The following is a 17809-nucleotide window of genomic DNA, read 5'->3' on the forward strand; positions in this document are numbered from 1 at the left end:
TCTGCCCCTACTTAAGCTTCTCTAGGTGGTGAGATTTATGTAGTTGAGATTTATGTTGGCATTATAAGCATTAATAGAGTTGTAGAGACCCCCTTTTAAAGTTGTCATAGAGCACTAGCACCTTTGCAATGTAGAAATTAACTTTATAGATTGGAATGGGACAAATGAAATTAGAACATACCTATGGTAGATGTTGGGTAGAGAGGGAGTAAAATGTAGTTTGTATTTTTAAAGATTATTTTAAAGCCAGGTATATCATAAATATAATTGGTATTTGGTGCTTTATATATATTATTGTTTATTTATTTACATAAACTTTTCTCACAACTACTTTATTTTTATATATGAGAGATCAGGGGCTTAGGGAAGTTGGAGAACTTGCCCAAAGAACTAGTTAGTATGTGGTGGAGGGGAAATTCAGGTGCCTGGTCTATCTAACTCAAAGTATTGAGTTGCTTTCCTCATTAGTAATTATAACTACCAATGTAACTAATCAAATACTTATTAATAATTAATACTATTTAATATTAATACTATTACTTAAGTACCTGCTTATTCTTAAACATGGATTCATAAAGTTATAGCATTTATTCCCTAATCAAACTTATTTTGTGCAGCAGATTTGTTTCCTGCCCTCATAGGGCTTGAGTGAGAATAGGGATGTTAAACAAATCATTAATAAAATAACAACTGTGATAGGTGCCATGAGATGAACTATAAGACTGTGTGTGGGAAGAGGAGTACCTAATTTACTTGGGGAGTGCGTCAGTCAGAGAGGGCTTCACTGAAGAGATGACATTTATACTGATACCTGAAGGATGAGTAGAAGTTAGCAAGTGAAAGAATGGATGAAAAAGCATTCCAGGATCTAGTGGTTTTCAAACTTTTCACCAGCAGAATCCTTTTTAAAAATGAAATATGCTTAGCCATAATGTACAAAGATTGCTACTTGGGTTGAAGGAAGTGAAAATGACCTGCTCACTTCATATCTTCAAAACGTGGCCACTGAAAAGACAGCTTAAGTAGCTACAAGGAAACTCAGAACAAAGTTTAAAAATCACAGATCTAGTCCAGTTCCCTCATTTTACAAATAGGGAGATGGTTTTGGCAATTTTAAAGGATTTGTCACACACCGGCCACTTAGTCCGCAGTGGAGGATCCAACACAAATCCAAAACTATATGAACTGTTCCTTCTGCAACATTTTGTTTCCTTTCTGAGTGTCCTATTTGGTGGTTGGGGGAATGCTGGTTTTTTCCTCCCAATATGAACAGCATAGGAAACATTTACTGATCAACTGACTATATGATGGGCACTGCGTTTCGTGGCACTCGCTATCTGTGTCTTGGGAGAGGCAACAGGTAAACCTTAAAGTAGCACAGGGTGATGTACAAATCATATGGGAGCACAGGGGAAGGGAGTTGCCTGGGGATGGTCAAGGAAAGCAATGGCATTGGCCTTCTGGGGCTGGAACCAGAGGACATGGGGTTGAGGAGTTATTGAGGGGGAGGGGGAACAAGGTGTTGTAAACTACTTTTTAAGAAGTTTCAAATGATAAAAAAAAGATAAGGTGATACTAGAGGGAGAAACATGATGGAGGGGAAGCATTTTGTTGTTTTGTATTTTAAGATGGGGGAAACACTGGTATGTTTTTATAAGCTGAGGGGAAGAAGTTTTTGGGAAAGAAGGAAATAAAGTGTGGGGGTGGGAAGGGCTTGGAAAGCAATACTGGTGCCAGTCTCAGTCCAGCCAGAGAACTGCCCTGGCAGACACTGGCGGCCTCTGCAATAGGTTCTTTTTAAAACTACCACAGCAGTTTTGATGTAGCTGCAGGGCATTTGGGCTCCTGCTGGATTCCAGCAGCTCCAGACCTGCTATATATGGTGAGCCCTGGCCATGTGCACATCCTCTTTCTCCTTCCTCCAGCCAGAGTTGCACTGTTCAAACACCCACACATTTAGCTTTATTGCCCAAACCAAAGGACTATGCAGCAGCATTTTCCAACATTGCATAACCTAAGTGGACCGGTACCTGCTACCCAGGAGCTTGTTCTTTATAGTGGATTTGACAGGCAAGCCATAGGCCAGGTCCAGCTCTTGGAGGAGGCTCATTGTCGGGTGATATGGCTTCAGGAAGACCTCACCCTACTCATCTGTCTGCCCACAGACTGTCCTGTGACCCTCATTCTCCCCTCAGAAGGGTTAGGCTTCATGGGGAGGGAATTTGGGAAACCAGGTGGAGCTAGCCATGTACACAGCCCTGGGAAAAGGCCAGCTCTCAGATCAATAAACTCATTCATTAGCACACTGCTAGGACATTAGTGTGGCCGTCTAGGCTGTGCTTTCTTGGCCTCGGCTGGTGACAGAGGAAGGGAAACAACCTGCATGAGAGTCCTCTTTGGGATTCCTTTATAGCAGCCAGAGTGACAAACCTGCCCCAGTGCCCACTAGTGTTCATTGAATTCAAAATCAGATCCACTTTAAGCAGCTTATAAAGTACCATGTGGGAGAAACAAAGCCAAAACACAACTGGCATTGTCAGAATGCCCAAACGGAGCAAGCGAGACAGGATGCTCAGAGCTGCCAATACATGGCAAGAGGTCAGCATCAGGAATAATAGAAATTCTTCCCTCCCAGGTTTAGGCTCAGAAGAGGAAATCATGGGTAGGAAACTCTCCTGTTAATTTTAACTCTGCAGATAGTGTTGTTATCTTCCTAACTTGTCTCATTTAGCAGGAAGAGGTTCCGGGTGCTGTGTTGTCACAGAATGGGGGAAATAGTGTGGGAAACCCTGTGGCTTGGGGGTAAAAGAGGGGAGCTCAGGCTTCATTCCAGCTCCTCTCTTCTCCACTGTGCATCCTTAAGTTACTTAACTTCCTCAGAGCATCAGTTTTCTGTGAAATGGGGACAGTTATAATGGATAAATGATCATTAGATTGAGAGAGAGAATGAATACAAATGCATCTTACAGTGACAAGTCTCATATTAGAGGACTTAATAAATGGTAGTAATCATATTATTATTTGCCATAAGGCAGAATTGATATCTTCAGCCCTTTGTTATTTGAGATTCCTAGTCAGTGAGTTTTTCTTCCTTCATTCCCTGTCTTTATGCTTGCCTTTTAGAGGTATTAGGGAGCCGTCAGACTAAGACTTGGACACTCCTTTTTTTCTTTACTTTGCTAGCTGAGTTATTTGCCTTCCTTATATGTAAAAGAGATCAGTGTTATTTATGAGCCACTGGAATCACTGAGAGACAAGGATTGTACTGTGAGCCTTAAAACCTTGATAATAAATTGTGGGTTTAAGAACATCATCAAACTTGGGAGGAGCAACTTGAGTTGTTCCTAAACAGACAGTAGTAGTTTATGCGCAGATTAAGTCTATATTAAGAGTAGGTTCTTAGTAAGTACTTGTTAAATGAGTGATTAAATGAATTATTTCATGTGAGATTTTTTTTATTACTAGATTGCTTCTTTTTGAAGTTTATTTTGCATTCTTAGGGGCAATTTTTATTATGTTTTAGCGTGAAAGTGTGTCTTCTCCTCCACCCCACCGCCTGCCCTTCTTGGTTCTCCCTTCCCCCAACAGAGCTCTGAAATTATGATTTTGAATCAGTGCCAAAATGTAATTTGTCCTGTCAACATTTAATTTAGGTGTTTAATATGAGGAATGCATCTACAACATGAATTGAAACAAACTGTTTTATGGAATAGCTTACTTAATGATGCAAAACATTATTATTGTATAGTTAGAGTCTGTGACAAGTGTTGGCTTTGTTTTGCAGTGGGTACCAGGATCTTAAAGGAACTGTTTTTGTTAACCATTTAGAATTTGTTTTATTCATTTTTCTTTCTTTCACCTTTCAACATACTTTAACCTTTTCTAAATGATTTGGGATGTCCTGACAACTCTTAACTGTGTTTTGCTAGACTATCATCTTTGAGTTGCATTGGGTAGGTTTACTCTGTCCTGTTGAACTTCAATTCCTGTGCTGTTTTTTGTGTGTCTGTTTTAGATAAAGTTTTGGTTTTTTTTTTTTTAAGGTAGAGTTTCGCTCAGTTGACCCCGCTAGAGTGCAGTGGTATCATCATAGCTCACAGCAACGTCAAACTTCTGGGCTCAAGCCATCCTCCTGCCCCAGCCTCCTGGGTAGCTGGGACTATAGGTGCATGCCACAATGCCTGGCTAATTTCTCTACTTTTAGTAGAGACGGGGTCTTGCTCTTGCTCAGGCTGGTCTCAAACTCCTGAGCTCAAGCAATCCTCCTGCTCTGGCAGAGTGCTAGGATTACAGGCATGAGCCACTGCGCCCAGCGTGTTTTAAATGCATTTTTTGGTTTCTTCCTTTCCTGTTAGACTGTTAGCAGTTACATTTTGTTTTTATAGGTATGCTTGCCTCAAGTTAGCCAGTCTTTTTCCTTCTGATATGCTATTTCTAATGTATTTAATTTTGAAACTTAAATTACTCATCATGTGAGAGTTTAATGAAAAGTAGAATAAGTGGATTCTGGAGGGTTTTTCTAGTCATTAAAGGAGGCAAAAAACCACAAACCTTAGTACAACTCCAGGGTCAGATTGTCTAGATTCAGATCTTAGCTTTAACACTTACTAAGTTTGTAACTTTGCGCAAGTTACTTCTCTAAGATTCAGTTTTCTCAACTGTGAAATGAGTGCAGTAAGGGTACAGTACCATCCTCATAGAGTTGTTGTAAAGATTAAATGAAATAATGCATCAAAATCACTTAACCTAGTGCCTGGCACATAGTTGTGTTAGCTGTTAGTTATAACATTTGTCCATTTTTGCTATTTAGGGTTTTTTTGTTGTTGTTGCTGTTTTGTTTTTTGTTTTTGTTTTTTGGGGGCTTTCTTCCTTTTAGTCATTTTTAGAATAGGAAAAATTATCAACTAAGTTGAATTCAGCCTGGATCAGATGTTACCTAACAATGGTTAAATAAATTAGGAATCTGTTATCTCTTGTGTCCAAAAAAGATTTCACTGGGGTGACTGTGGTATCTGTGTATGAAACACAGAATTGGAGTTGAGATTTCTTCACTTTCATCCTTTTCATAGCAGATAATGTATTTTCTTAATGTAAGACTAGTGTGTGTAGAATGCTACCATTGTGAAAAAAGGGGAAGAAAAGAAGCTATCATTTATATAAAAAGAATTAACTTGTATGTGTGTAGATTATACGTAAAAGGATTCCTAAGAAAGTAGTAACTGTGGTTGCTTTAGGGAGAAGAACTGGTTGGCTGGGGGATGAGGATAGGAAGGAGACTTAGTTTTTATTACTGCGTGTATGTATTACCTATTAAGAACAGTTACTAAGCAAAGAAAGGAGTAGACTGAATGTGATAGGCTTCAAGGTCAGGTGGCCTAAGAATTGGCATTCAGCTGCTTATCTGGACATTCCAGGCAGCTGACTATCTTAGATGTGGGTCCAGCCTTCAGCTCTGCTTTTCCCTTGAAAAGGATAAACGCGGAAGTTCTTCACAACGGGACTACTTTTCTGTCCTTAACTACCTAGGGAATATGATTCACAAACTCGGGGCAAAAAGTCATTGAGCTTTTAGTTAGCCGAATACGGTGCTGGTGATTGGACAGACCTGTGGATCAGACTCATTTTCTTAGTAGAACTCATGGAATCTTCAGTATACTTCCTGTTGAAAGGAATACTGATTCTTTGGTTTGGTTTTATAACTTTGGTTGTGTGTGATGAAATTTGCTGTAGAGCTTTATACAGTAAGTCTTTGAATAATGTTTCATTATAATGTTGATGAGAAAAAAAATCGATTCCCAGCTGAGGCCACGGTCTGTGTGCAGTTTGCATGTTCTCCCCATGTCTGTGTGGGTTTTTTCTGGGTCCTCTGGTTTCTTCCCACGTCCCAAAGGTATGCACGTTGGGTGAATTGGTATGTCTGAATTGTTGCATTTGGAGTGAGTGTGGGGGTGTGTGTGAGTGCACTCTGCCATAGAATGGTGTCCTTGTCCAGGGCTGGTCCCTGCCTTGTGGCCTGAGTTGCCAGGATAGGCTCTGGACACCTGCAACCCTGGAACTGGAATAAGTGGGTAAATAATTATCTCATTTGTTTTTATTAATCTTTCTTAAATGTATATATAGCTCACATTTATTTCAGTGTTTAATATTAGAAGTGTTTGGGTCTTTATTCAGAAGTTTGGTGATGTTTTCATGACCAGAAATATGCCATAGGAACTTAACTCTCTTATGTCAGTTAACCTAGGGTAAAATTGGTTTTGTTATATGTCATTAACTTTTAAGTTGAAGAACCTATGGAGACATTGAGGACTTACTGTATTTGATGGTGTTTTGCATCAGTCAAGGGTCTGTTGAGCTAATTAGGTACAGTGTTTTAGGAATAATTAGAATTTGCCCTCCTTTCATTTACAGGCTTCAATTCGTATTTTCTAAACTGTTAGAATCAGCAAAATTAGGTGTAGCTTATAACGAACTTTGCTGGTTGCTTGTCTCTCAAAAGGCAGTGGCAATCTTTGGTGTGTATTTCTGGATCAGGTTATTCTGAATACTGTAGTTCTACTGAAGTAAATACAGTTATTTGTCATTTAATGACAGGGATGCATTCTGAGAAATGCATTTTTAGGCAATTTCGTAGTTGTGTAAATGTCATAGAGTGTACTTACACAAACCTAGATGGTACGGCCTACTACACACCTAGGGTGTATGGCATGGCCTATTGCTCCTAGGTTACAAACCTGTACAGCATGTTACTTTACTGAATACTGTAGGCAGTTGTAACACAATGGTAAGTATTTGTATATCTAAACATAGAAAAGGTACAGTAAAAATATGATATAAAAGATAAAAAATGGTATACCAGTGTAGGGCACTTATCTGAATGGAGTTTGCAGGACTGGAAGTTGCTCTGGGTGAGTCAGTGAGTGAGTGATGAGTGAATGTGAAGGCCTAAGACATTGCCATACACTACTATAGACTATATAAATTTAGGTTACACTAAATGTATAAAAATTTTTCTTTCTTCAATAATAAATTAACCTTAGGTTACTATAACTTCTTTATAAACTTTTTAATTTTTAAAAACTTTTTGGCTCTTTTGTAATAACATTTAGCTTAAAATACACATTGTACAGTTGTACAAAAAAATATTTTCTTTTTATCCTTATTCTCTAAGATTTTTTTCTATTTTAAAAATTTTTTATTTTATTTTTTACTTTTTAAACTTTTTTTGTGAAAAACTAAGACACAAACACCCACATTAGCCTAGCCTACCCAGGGTCAGGATCATCAAGACTCCAATCCCCAGAGCATCCAACCATAAGGAACTCAATTTATGTTCACTGAGTGAATTGTTAATCACCATCTTGAAAGTGTCTTCATTTTGCTTTATCTTTTCAACTAGATAACCATTTGAGCTGACTATTATCTGTAAGGGTTGTAGAAAAAGTTGTGCTGTGAAACAAAAAACACTTCACCCCATGTTGATATAGTTAGAAAGTTTATGGTCTGAGAAAATCTGTGCCTTTTAAACCTCAGAGGACAGGTGTATTAACAAACTACAGAATTTTCAAATAAATGAAGAATTCCATTACCTCACTATTGCTGTTGATGAATTGGCCTCTGACGACACTTAAGCATCAAAACACACAGCGTCTTTTCAGGTGAGAAGGCTGACACGAGTGATTTGATTAACTTTTAGAAAAGTCGTATGAAAAAGGACTGTTGAACTTTCCCAGTTTGTTTCTACCTTGGAGTATGCCCTATATCACATAAAGTAGCCAAATCTTTTTCTGTGACTTGTTTCATTATTTTTACAAAGTGTTATTTTTTAGACGCTAACTGGGTTCAGAGGTTACAGATCTGGAATCACATCACCAAATCTCAGTAGAGATCATGTAGTCAACCTTCTGTCACATAGCTGAGTTCCCACCAAGCATTTATTCACCTCTTAGTAACAGGCAAATTCTCTACTTTTTGAGGTCATCCATTCCATCATTCAAATCTTCAGACACTTTCCTGTTAGAAAGTTTTTGTTTTTGTTGTTCAGTTTGAATAAATATTTTTCCCTCCATGGTCTGCCCATTGGTTCTAACTGTTGGATAAACAGTCTAATCAGGCTGGATGTGGTGGCTCACGCCTGTTATCCTAGCACTCTGGAAGGCCGAGGCAGGTGGATCGCTTCGAGGTCAGGAGTTCGAGACCAGCCTGAGCAAGAGTGAGACCCCCATCTTTACTAGAAATAGAAAGAAATTATCTGGCCAACTAAAAATATATATAGAAAAAATTAGCCGGGCATGGTGGCGCATGCCTGTAGTCCCAGCTGCTTGGGAGGCTGAGGCAGGAGGATCGCTTAAGCCCAGGAGTTTGAGGTTGCTGTGAGCTAGGCTGATGCCATGGCACTCACTCTAGCCTGGGCAACAGAGCGAGACTCTGTCTCAAAAACAAACAAACAAAAAAAAAACCCCAAAACAGTCTAATCATTTTTCTACAATATTTAAGGCAATTTTTCTGTTTTTCTCCAGGTTAAATATTTTCTGGTCTTTCATCCCTTCCTCTTGTCTCTTAAAATATTATGCTCAAAATTATGAGTAGTATTCCAAGTAGATTCTGATCTGTGTTGAGTAGAACAAAAGTCTCACTTTACACATTGAAGATATTATGGTTTTGTTACTATATTTAAAATCAGATTAATTTTGGGGGCAACATCATCATCCTATTGACTCCCATTGAGCATATACTGTCATCTTAAGCCTGTGAGGCTTTTCCACACATAAGTAGGTATGACTCATCTATCTTATACCTCTACAGTTGTTCTTTTAGATCCAAGTGCTGGACCTTAAGTTTATCCCTGTTCAAATTCATCTTGTTAGATTCAACCCATTGAAACAGCTTGATGAAGTATTTTTGGTTTATGGTTGGGTAATCCGGCTTATTTGTTCTGCTCAGCTTCTTGTCATCTGCAAATTTGATTAGTATGTTTTCTTTTGTCCATCTTAGTCATTAACAGAGATGTTGAGGCAGACCAGGATGTAATCATTTCATTGTACCTTGTTATTACCAGTAGATTTTAATGGGCAGGATTAATTGTGTGTGGAGATAGAATTGTCAATTTAGATAGAATATTCTGTAATATAGCAGGAATTGTCTTTTAGGTTGGTAGTCCTATTGTAGCTGCTTAATAACTATTTAATGAGAGATAATAGAAATAAGTATGGTCATAAGAATGAGATTAGGAACTAGTTTGAAAAGTTGGTGACCCTGCTTATATTCTTAAATATATTTATTAATTAATAAAATACCATATAATTTTTATAGTCTTTATTATTATTTTTTTAGAGATGGGGTCTCTCTGTGTTGCCCAGGCTGGCCTTGATCCTTCTGCCTCAGCCTCCTGAGTAGCTAGGACTATAGGTGTGTGCCACCGCACCTGGCTTTATTCTTATGTTATGTGAGATCATGAACAGAGAGCCCTCTGGACTGATTAGAGGCAATATATATAGGGGAAAGGGCCCTAAGCTTGGCCCTGTGATGTTTATTCATTTATTTATTCAGCAAATATATATGAGTGCCTACTATTAAGCGTTGTAAATGAAATATTGATAAAAACCAGACTTGATCTTTGCCTTCAATGATGCTTACATTTTCTAGCAGGGAAAACAATGATAATTACATAAACATAATCATAATACTTTGTGTGTTCTATGTTCTGGACAAGTATTATCCAACAAATATAATACAAGCCATATATGTAATTTAAAATATTCTAGTATCTACATTTTTAAAAGTAAAGAACAAATGAAATGAATTTTAATAATAGGTTTTATTTAACCCAATATATCTGAAATATTATTTCAACATGAAAACAATATAAAAAGTTAATGAGATATTTTATATTCTTTTTCTTGAACTAATCTTTGCAACCTTAAACTTGTATCACATCTCGGTATGGACTAGCCATATTTAAAGTGCTCAATAGCCACAGATAGCTAGTGGCTGCTGTATTGGACAGCACAGTTCTATACCCAGCTTTATAGACTACTCTGTGCTATTGGGCAAATTGCTTTCTTCCTTTGTGATTCCTATTTTTATCAGTAAAATGAAGGATTCAGACTTGCTTATCTTCTAACAATTAACAGTGGTCCCTTCCATGTATCAGGGAGCCTTCTCAGGTACTCTAAATAATGTGTGTGTGTGTATTTTTTTTTTTTTGAGATGGAGTCTCTGTCGCCCAGGCTGGAGTACAGTGGCATCAGCATAGCTTACTACAACCTCAAACTCCTGGACTCAAGCAATCCTTCTGTCTCAGCCTCCTGAGTAGCTGGGACTACAGATGTGTGCTACTGTGCCTGGTTGATTTTCTATTTTATGTAGAGATATGGGGGTCTTGCTCTTACTCAGGCTGTTCTCGAACTCCTGAGTTCAAGCAGTCTTCCCACCTCGGCCTCCCAGAGTGCTATAAATAATGTATATCTTGATCTGGGTAGTACTTACATGGGTGTATATGTAATATGTAAACATTCATCAAGCTGTACACATAACACATATACTTTATAGTACTATATTATGCCTTAATAAAGGTTGTTTTTTTTTAATAAGGTCACTTCCAGTTTTTCAATTTGGTTGGTGCCCTTTGCTAAAGTCACTGTTAGGTGAGTAGACCTTCAGTGGAAATGTGCGATGTGAAAAATACAAACAGCCAGTGACTCTCTCCATGTCTTCTTCCCACCCAGGATGTGTCTAGTCCGAATGAAGCAGGAAGGCCGGACTGGGAAGTACATGTGTCGTATCATAGTTCACTTTATGTGGGAGGACGTTGAGCAGCGTGGCAGAGTCATGGGGGTAAGTGAGTACTATCAGATTCTCATCCCAGACAACTCCAGTGAGTGATTGTCTCACTTGAGTTTGGGGTTTTATCTATTCTGAATGTCCTTGCTTTTAGATTTCTGTAAAATGCTGCCTAATGTCAAGTGGCAGTAGAGCTACAGTCATCTTTTCTACCTCTATGGAGACTGACATGCCACAGATACTATGTGTGTTTCTACACATTATTGTGATTTGTCAGTGTGAAGACATCCTGTGTATGGAGTTGGGAATATAAAGCCCAAATCATGGTGATAGGAGGGATGGATTTGGTGAATGAGGGTATCAAATTATAATCCAGTTTAAGAATACTGTACTTTTGACACCAATTCAGTATTTGAACAAGTCCTTCTATGGATTAGTTCTGATGGAAGGACCCTGGCATGGGGCCTGCACTGTCCTCAGGAACTAAAAAGTAAGCTCCTTGATCACTAGCAACCTGGAAGACTTTGACTAGATATCTACTGAAAATGTACATTAGTGTATTTAATAATTAACCTGAGAAAGGAGAATATATGTATATATAGTATGTGTATATGTGTGCGTATATATATGTGTGTGTGTGTCACATGGAATGTGATGGCAATAGAAAAATGAAACCAAACATTAGAATACAGTTGATTACATAAATAATAATCTTCCTTTTGTGTATATTATGTGTTTTGTGTGTCTAGACTATGTTTTGGTAGTTTGTAGTTCCTTGTTTTTTCTCATTTCATTGCCTTCCAGTTTGAGAACATCCAAAGCAGACCCATCAGACGGGTCATGAAATGGGTTAATTTCAGTTATTTTCATCACAGAGTGAAGTTCTCCCTGTAGCCTGAGAAGTAAACAAAGTTTATAAATATATTATAAAAGTTATATGGTTGGGGAGGTGGTAAGGGGACATAAAAAAAAAGCTATACAGGCTCATAGAATAAAATTCAAACAATAACAGTGTTTAATGTAAAAAACAAGTGTCTTTTCTCTAGTCCGGCTCCCCAGAAATAACCATTGTTAAGAGTTGATGTGTATCCTTCTAGTTGTTGTTGTTGTTGTTGTTTGAGACGGGGTCTTGCTCTGTCACCCTGGCTAGAGTGCAGTGGTGTCATAGCTCACAGCAACCTCAAACTCCTGGGCTCAAGCAATCCTCCTGCCTCAGCCTTCTGAGTAGCTGGGACTACAGGTGTGTGCCACTACGCCTGGCTAATTTTTCTATTTTTTTGTGGAAGCAAGATCTTACTCTTAGGCTGGTCTCGAACTCCTGAGCTCAAGCAGTCCTCGTGCCTTGGCCTCTCAGAGTGCTAGGATTATAGTCGTGAGCCACTGCACCTGGCCCTTCTAGTCGTTTTTAATACAAATACAAATACAAATTTATAAATGTGTATTATTTTAACAGAACACAAATGGGCTTATACTGTACACACTGTTCTGCATGTTGGCATTTTTCCCTTCACATATATGAGACATGTTTTTATTTTACATATCTGTATGTCTTTAAAATTCAAAATGTGTTATCTAAGGTTGAAATCTCTTTAATCATCAATCTCAATCCTATTTACCTCTTTCCAAGAAGTAGCCACTGTTTCCAGTTTGCTGTATATCTTTTAAGACTTTTTTCCTGTGTTATCTGTAGAAAATATGTAGTATTGGTTTTGTGTGTGTGTGTTATTATATATGATGTCATTCTTTATGTACTTATGTGAAACTTTTCTTTTCACTCAACAATATGTTTTGGAGATCTTTCCATGTGCAACGTGGGAGCTAAATGGGAAATCTTCAACTATGGTTTACTTTTATTTATTGTAATTATTTTCAAACACTACTATGCTGTCTGTTGGTATCATGTGCTTACTACTCTACATATAAAATTATAGTCTTTGAGACTATATCGTGTATGGTTGCCTACTGGGAATCTGGGCTGAGGGTTTTTTAAAATTCTCGTGTGTTTGAAGGAACTGCATGTATAAGGAAACACAGTGGACATGGGTTTGCCTTTAGGTATCTTTGTTGACATTTACATGCCTTTCCCTGGGATAACAGACCATTGGCATTTCTGTTCATTCTAAGAAGATGACAGCAGGTATTAAAGTTTTAGCTGCTGTCATCACCATCATCTCTTTTGGATTCAATATTGAACTCTCCTTGTAATTATCCTCTTTGGCTCCTTTTTCATTTTTTTCATTGTCATTCCTTCTTGCTATCTTAGCTGCTATGTAATACAGGGGAAAACAAACAAAGTGTTTTTTGTATTCTATCACTCAACGATAATCAACACAGAACACTATGTGACCAAATGTGTAGGGATTTTTCCTCACAGACCAAGCAAGCAATTAATTCTGCAGTGGACACCAGCTGGGTGTCCTCTGACTCAGTTCAATTCTAACACTATCTACCTGGAAATAGTGTCAGATCCCACAGGTTGAATGCTCCATCCACAAGACTGTCCACCATTTCTGGTGCCAGTTGCCAGCTCTAGGTTGTTTCACCTGTGTTTCTGACCGACCGTCTATAGATTGGGGTTCCCACAACTTCCTTCTTAGGTTCAATTAATTTGCTAGAGCAGCTCACAGAACTCAGGAAACACTTATTTATGTTTATCAGCCTATTACGAAGGATATAATAAAGGATGCAGATGAAGAGATGCCTAAGGGAAGGCATTTAGGAAGGGGCTCAGAGCACCACCCTCCAGGGACCTCCACTTGTTCAGCTGTCTGGAAGCTCTCTGGACCCAATCCTTTTGGGGTTTTGTGGAAGCTTCATTACAGGGGCACGATTGAGTCAATCATTGGCCACTGGTGATCGACTTAACCTTTAGCCCCTCTCCCCTCCCTGGAGGTTGGTAGGTGGGGCTGGAAGTTTCAACCCTCTAATCCTGCCTTGGACTTTCTGGGGACCACCCTCCATCCTGAACCTACCTGTGGGCTGTCAGCCATCAGCCAACTCATTAGTATACAAAAAGATATCACTGTGGAGATTCTAAGGATTTTCTGAGTTGTATGGCAGGAAACAGGTGGAAGACCAAATACCTATTTCACAATATCACAGCTGCCCGGAGTGAGATCAGCAGCCTTTAAGCTATTTATCCTGCTGAGTGTTCCCACATGCCCTCAAGTACTTACTACCCAGCTCTGTGGCAGCACATGGTGGGCATAAGCTGGTGTTGGCATTCTCCAGTCATCCCATTTAATGATCACCAGTGATATCCCCTGGTCGGCTCAAGCCTTGTCTGACTGCCAGGCAGTTATGCGGCAGCTCTTCTCTTAATGAATCTGTTTTTCTTACCGCTGTTGACTAAACTCTGATGGAAGTTGGGCCCCTAAAGCCATATGGCCACAGCTGTTCCTATTCTGAATAGCTTAATGAGCCATAGGTTGCTGATTCCTGGACCACAGGAATATTTTAGTTGTCCCCCTTCCCCTATGAATTTCTTTCTGGGCCTCCATATTATCTCTTCATAATACTCAACACTCTGAGCCTTCTTCTGTGTTACTTTGTCTATAATGTCCCCTCTGCTGAACTAAGTTTTATAAGAGCAGGAAACTGTCTTATTTAGGTCTTTGCTTATGCAGTGAACATTGAATGAATAATTATTTATCATATGAATGACTAAATTGAACTTCAGCCTCTGGAATTATGTTTTAAAGCTAACTTATCAAATAAGTCATATTAGTTTATTATTCTTTGGTTTAGGTATACATCAATGCATTCCCACAGGAATTAGTTTTTTCTTTTTTTCTCCCTCATTGTTTATTTTTATTTATTTTTTGGAGACAGGGTCTCGCTCTGTCACCCAGGCCAGCGTACAGAGGCCTCATCACAGCTCACTGCAACCTCAAACTCCTGGGCTCAAGCGATCCTCCCACCTCAGCCTCCCAAGTAGCTGGGACTATAGGTGCATGCCACCACGCCTGGCTAATTTTTCTATTTTTAGTAGAGATGAGGTCTTGCTCTTGCTCAGGCTGGTCTGGATTTCCTGGCCTCAAGCAACCCCCCTGCCCTCTTGGCCTCCCAAAGTGCTAGGATTACAGGCGTGAGCCATTATGCCTGGCTTCCTCCCTCATTTTATCCAGCCATTTTTAAAAAAATCTGGATTGGTGTAGATGGAGTGCTGCCTATAGGGAAGTTGGGTTTTTGTTTGTTTGTTTGTTTGTTTGTTTTAAAAGAGGGTGTCTCACTCTGTTACCCGGGTTGGAATGTAGTGGCTTGATTATAGCTCACTGCATCCTGAAACTCCTGGGCTCAAATGATCCTCCTGCCTCAGCATCCCAAGTTGCCAGGATTACAGGTGTAAGCCACTGCTCCTGGCTCAGGAAATGTTTTATTTAGATCAGTGCTTCTCAAACTTTAATGTGCTTATAGTTTACTTGAGGATCTTGTTAAAATACAGATTCTGATTCAGTAGCTTTTAGGGGTGAGGCCAGAGAGTCTACATTTTTGAAAAGCTTCCAGATAATGCCAATGTTTCCAGTGGTCCACGGTGGGGTAGGGGGCAACCGCACTTTGCATAGCAAGGTTTAAGTGACCACCGAGTACAAGCTCTTAAATTGCCTTCACGAAGAGAAATGCCCAAGTTCTGGTTTAGTTACAAAGACTATAAATAACAGATGATGATTTAAAAATATAGAGATTTGGAGGAGTTAATATTATTATTATTTTTGTATTATAATTGACTTGATCCCCCTTTTCCAACCTCATAGTATAAAGAGATATCCTTTATGTAGGCAAGGGCATTGTATATTGACGGCTAAGTTGTGAGTGCATGCATGTGGAAGTGTGTGTGTAGAAGGGATCTCAGTCTTCCCGTGTGCACAACCTGAAGAAATGGGACATGTGGCTGGAGAAAAGTAGTAGGCAGTATGGAGCCAGTCTGGCTTGCTTCTCACCCTGGCTTGCAAATTTTTCTTCTGTGCTTCAGTTTCTTCATACAAAAAGGGGGTTGTGGGGGAAACTACATGATCTCCAAGTTTCTTTTCAGCTTTGAGAACCTATGATTTGAAGGTGGTAATTTGCAAATCTATCTCTGTGTTATTTGGCATCCCAGTTGTACCTCTGTAAGAAAACTCATATAAAAAGTAGAATTTGTAAAACCAATCAACATAGTAGTGATTTTTCTTATGCCAAAGACTTAGAGGCCATGACTTAGTGGATTGGTGTGTAGAAGATCCAGAACTGAGAGAGCCACTTGTGAGTTAATGATGAATCAGAAATTTGCATCAAGAACCTTTGAAATTCAAATTCTAGTCTCATTTGGTGGGAAAATTTTCATTTTACAAAAATTGCTTTTTACCAGTTTTTTGGAATCCAACTGTTATGAAAAATGGGGCAGACTCATATATCACTGGTGAAGCCGGTACAAAAAGCAAGTGTTAAATTTGAGGTTACAAAAATCACATCAATAATTTAGAGTGTTCTGACTTAAAAAAACAGTATTTGGGATTTAAATATATAAATTAGCTGTGGAAATAAAGTTCATTATATCACCTCATCTGGTCTTGTTTTATTTCATTAACTGCTTCTTAAAAACCTTTGTGAGCTGAGTTGCAGCTGAAGAGAGGTTGGAGACCATTTTTCCTTGGGCCCTTGCCGCACTCCTGAGTGTTGGTAAGAGTAAAGAACTAAGACTTGACACAGCTGTAAAAACAGACAGAGCCTTTGGCCTCAGCACTTTCTCCTGGTGCAGGCAGATTTCAGATGTAAATTTCACTCTGCCTCTCCTACTAATGAAGTAAGTTTCTTTTGCTGGGTTTGCAGCCAGGTGTGTCCAGTCTTGTGGCTAGCCGGGGTGCTTTACTTAATTTTTCCATTTGTGACATTTCAACCAAACTTAAAAAACAAACATAAAAATTAGCTCAAGGCAGTGGCTCAAAGTGTTAATGGTAACCTTAGGCTGGCTAAACGATTTCCTCTCAGTTCTGCCCTGCCAGACATCTCCACCTTGTGGCTCACAATGAGCAGGTTTAAGCTTTCCAAGCCATGGAGACAGAAGCAGGAAGGGGTGAGGGTGGACCACAGTTAAGAAATTACAATTTATCCTTATCAGTGATCCCTGGCATGCCAGTTGCCTCAGCAAGACTTCCAGAATAAGAATGCACCTCCTGTCACATGGTCCCCTGCTCTCTCTGTAGCAGAGCTGCTTGATGGGATGGTGCAGAGGATCTAGAAAGAGGTGGAGGAGCTGTGGGCTGAACTGGACTCCTTTGTGCAATTCTGCTTTGCTTTTCAGACCAGCATTTTGCTTTGTAAGGTCCTCTGTGATCACACTCCAGACTACCTCTCCAAACTCATTTCCTCTGGTTCTTGCACCTTCAATATATGAAACCTTCTACTAGTACATGTACCTGGCACTTAGTAAGCACTCAGTGAACATTACATTCCATCCTTGCTTCACATACCCTTCACTGCAGCCAAGCTGAAAGCCTTGCTATTCCTGTCTTGTGTCTTTCTTCATTCTGTGCACACACCTAGATTGCCCTAACACCTCAGCCTCGATTCCTTCACATCCTTCCACACCAAACAGGAAGCCAATCCCAGTTTCCCCTAGCTGGAAGTACTTTAGTAATTTATATCTACTCTTCTTTGGGCTTTTACCGTTTCTATTTTGTATCATTGCCATTCATGTATGTTGACTGTCTTCCAGGGGAATTCCTGGGGGGCAGGATCACAAGCATCCCTCTTTGTATTCTCCAGAGTGCCTATCATTGCCCCCTGGCTGAATAGGTACACAGTAAATATATGAAGAATGAAAGAAGACAGTCCTGGAAGCCCAGAGTAAGTATTGGAAAAAGTGGGGCAGGGAGATATACTTTTTTATTCTGAGGATATTTGTTTTCTGTGTTGGTCTTAAATATTGGAAGAAAAATGGGAAATTGTTTCCTCCACCATCAATTTTTCTGTTTCTTTTTTCCATATTCTAATGGAATTATTTGATTTTTTTTTTTTTTTAAAAAACCCAATTTATACAAAGACATTTTAT

At 39.1% G+C, this 17809-nt stretch overlaps 1 protein-coding gene across 3 annotated transcripts in view; it reads left to right on the forward strand.

Moving 5' to 3' along the window:
• Nucleotides 1-17809, forward strand: part of UQCC1 (ubiquinol-cytochrome c reductase complex assembly factor 1) — a 101351-nt gene that overhangs the window by 44459 nt on the left and 39083 nt on the right. For all 3 annotated transcript variants that reach the window (XM_069495402.1, XM_069495403.1, XM_069495404.1), the window contains one exon: nt 10725-10833. In XM_069495402.1, the coding sequence (XP_069351503.1) occupies nt 10725-10833 (109 nt within the window). The remainder of the gene's footprint in view (nt 1-10724; nt 10834-17809) is intronic.

Source organism: Eulemur rufifrons, chromosome 20 (genome assembly GCF_041146395.1).
Source record: "Eulemur rufifrons isolate Redbay chromosome 20, OSU_ERuf_1, whole genome shotgun sequence".
Classification (NCBI taxonomy): Eukaryota; Metazoa; Chordata; class Mammalia; order Primates; family Lemuridae; genus Eulemur; species Eulemur rufifrons.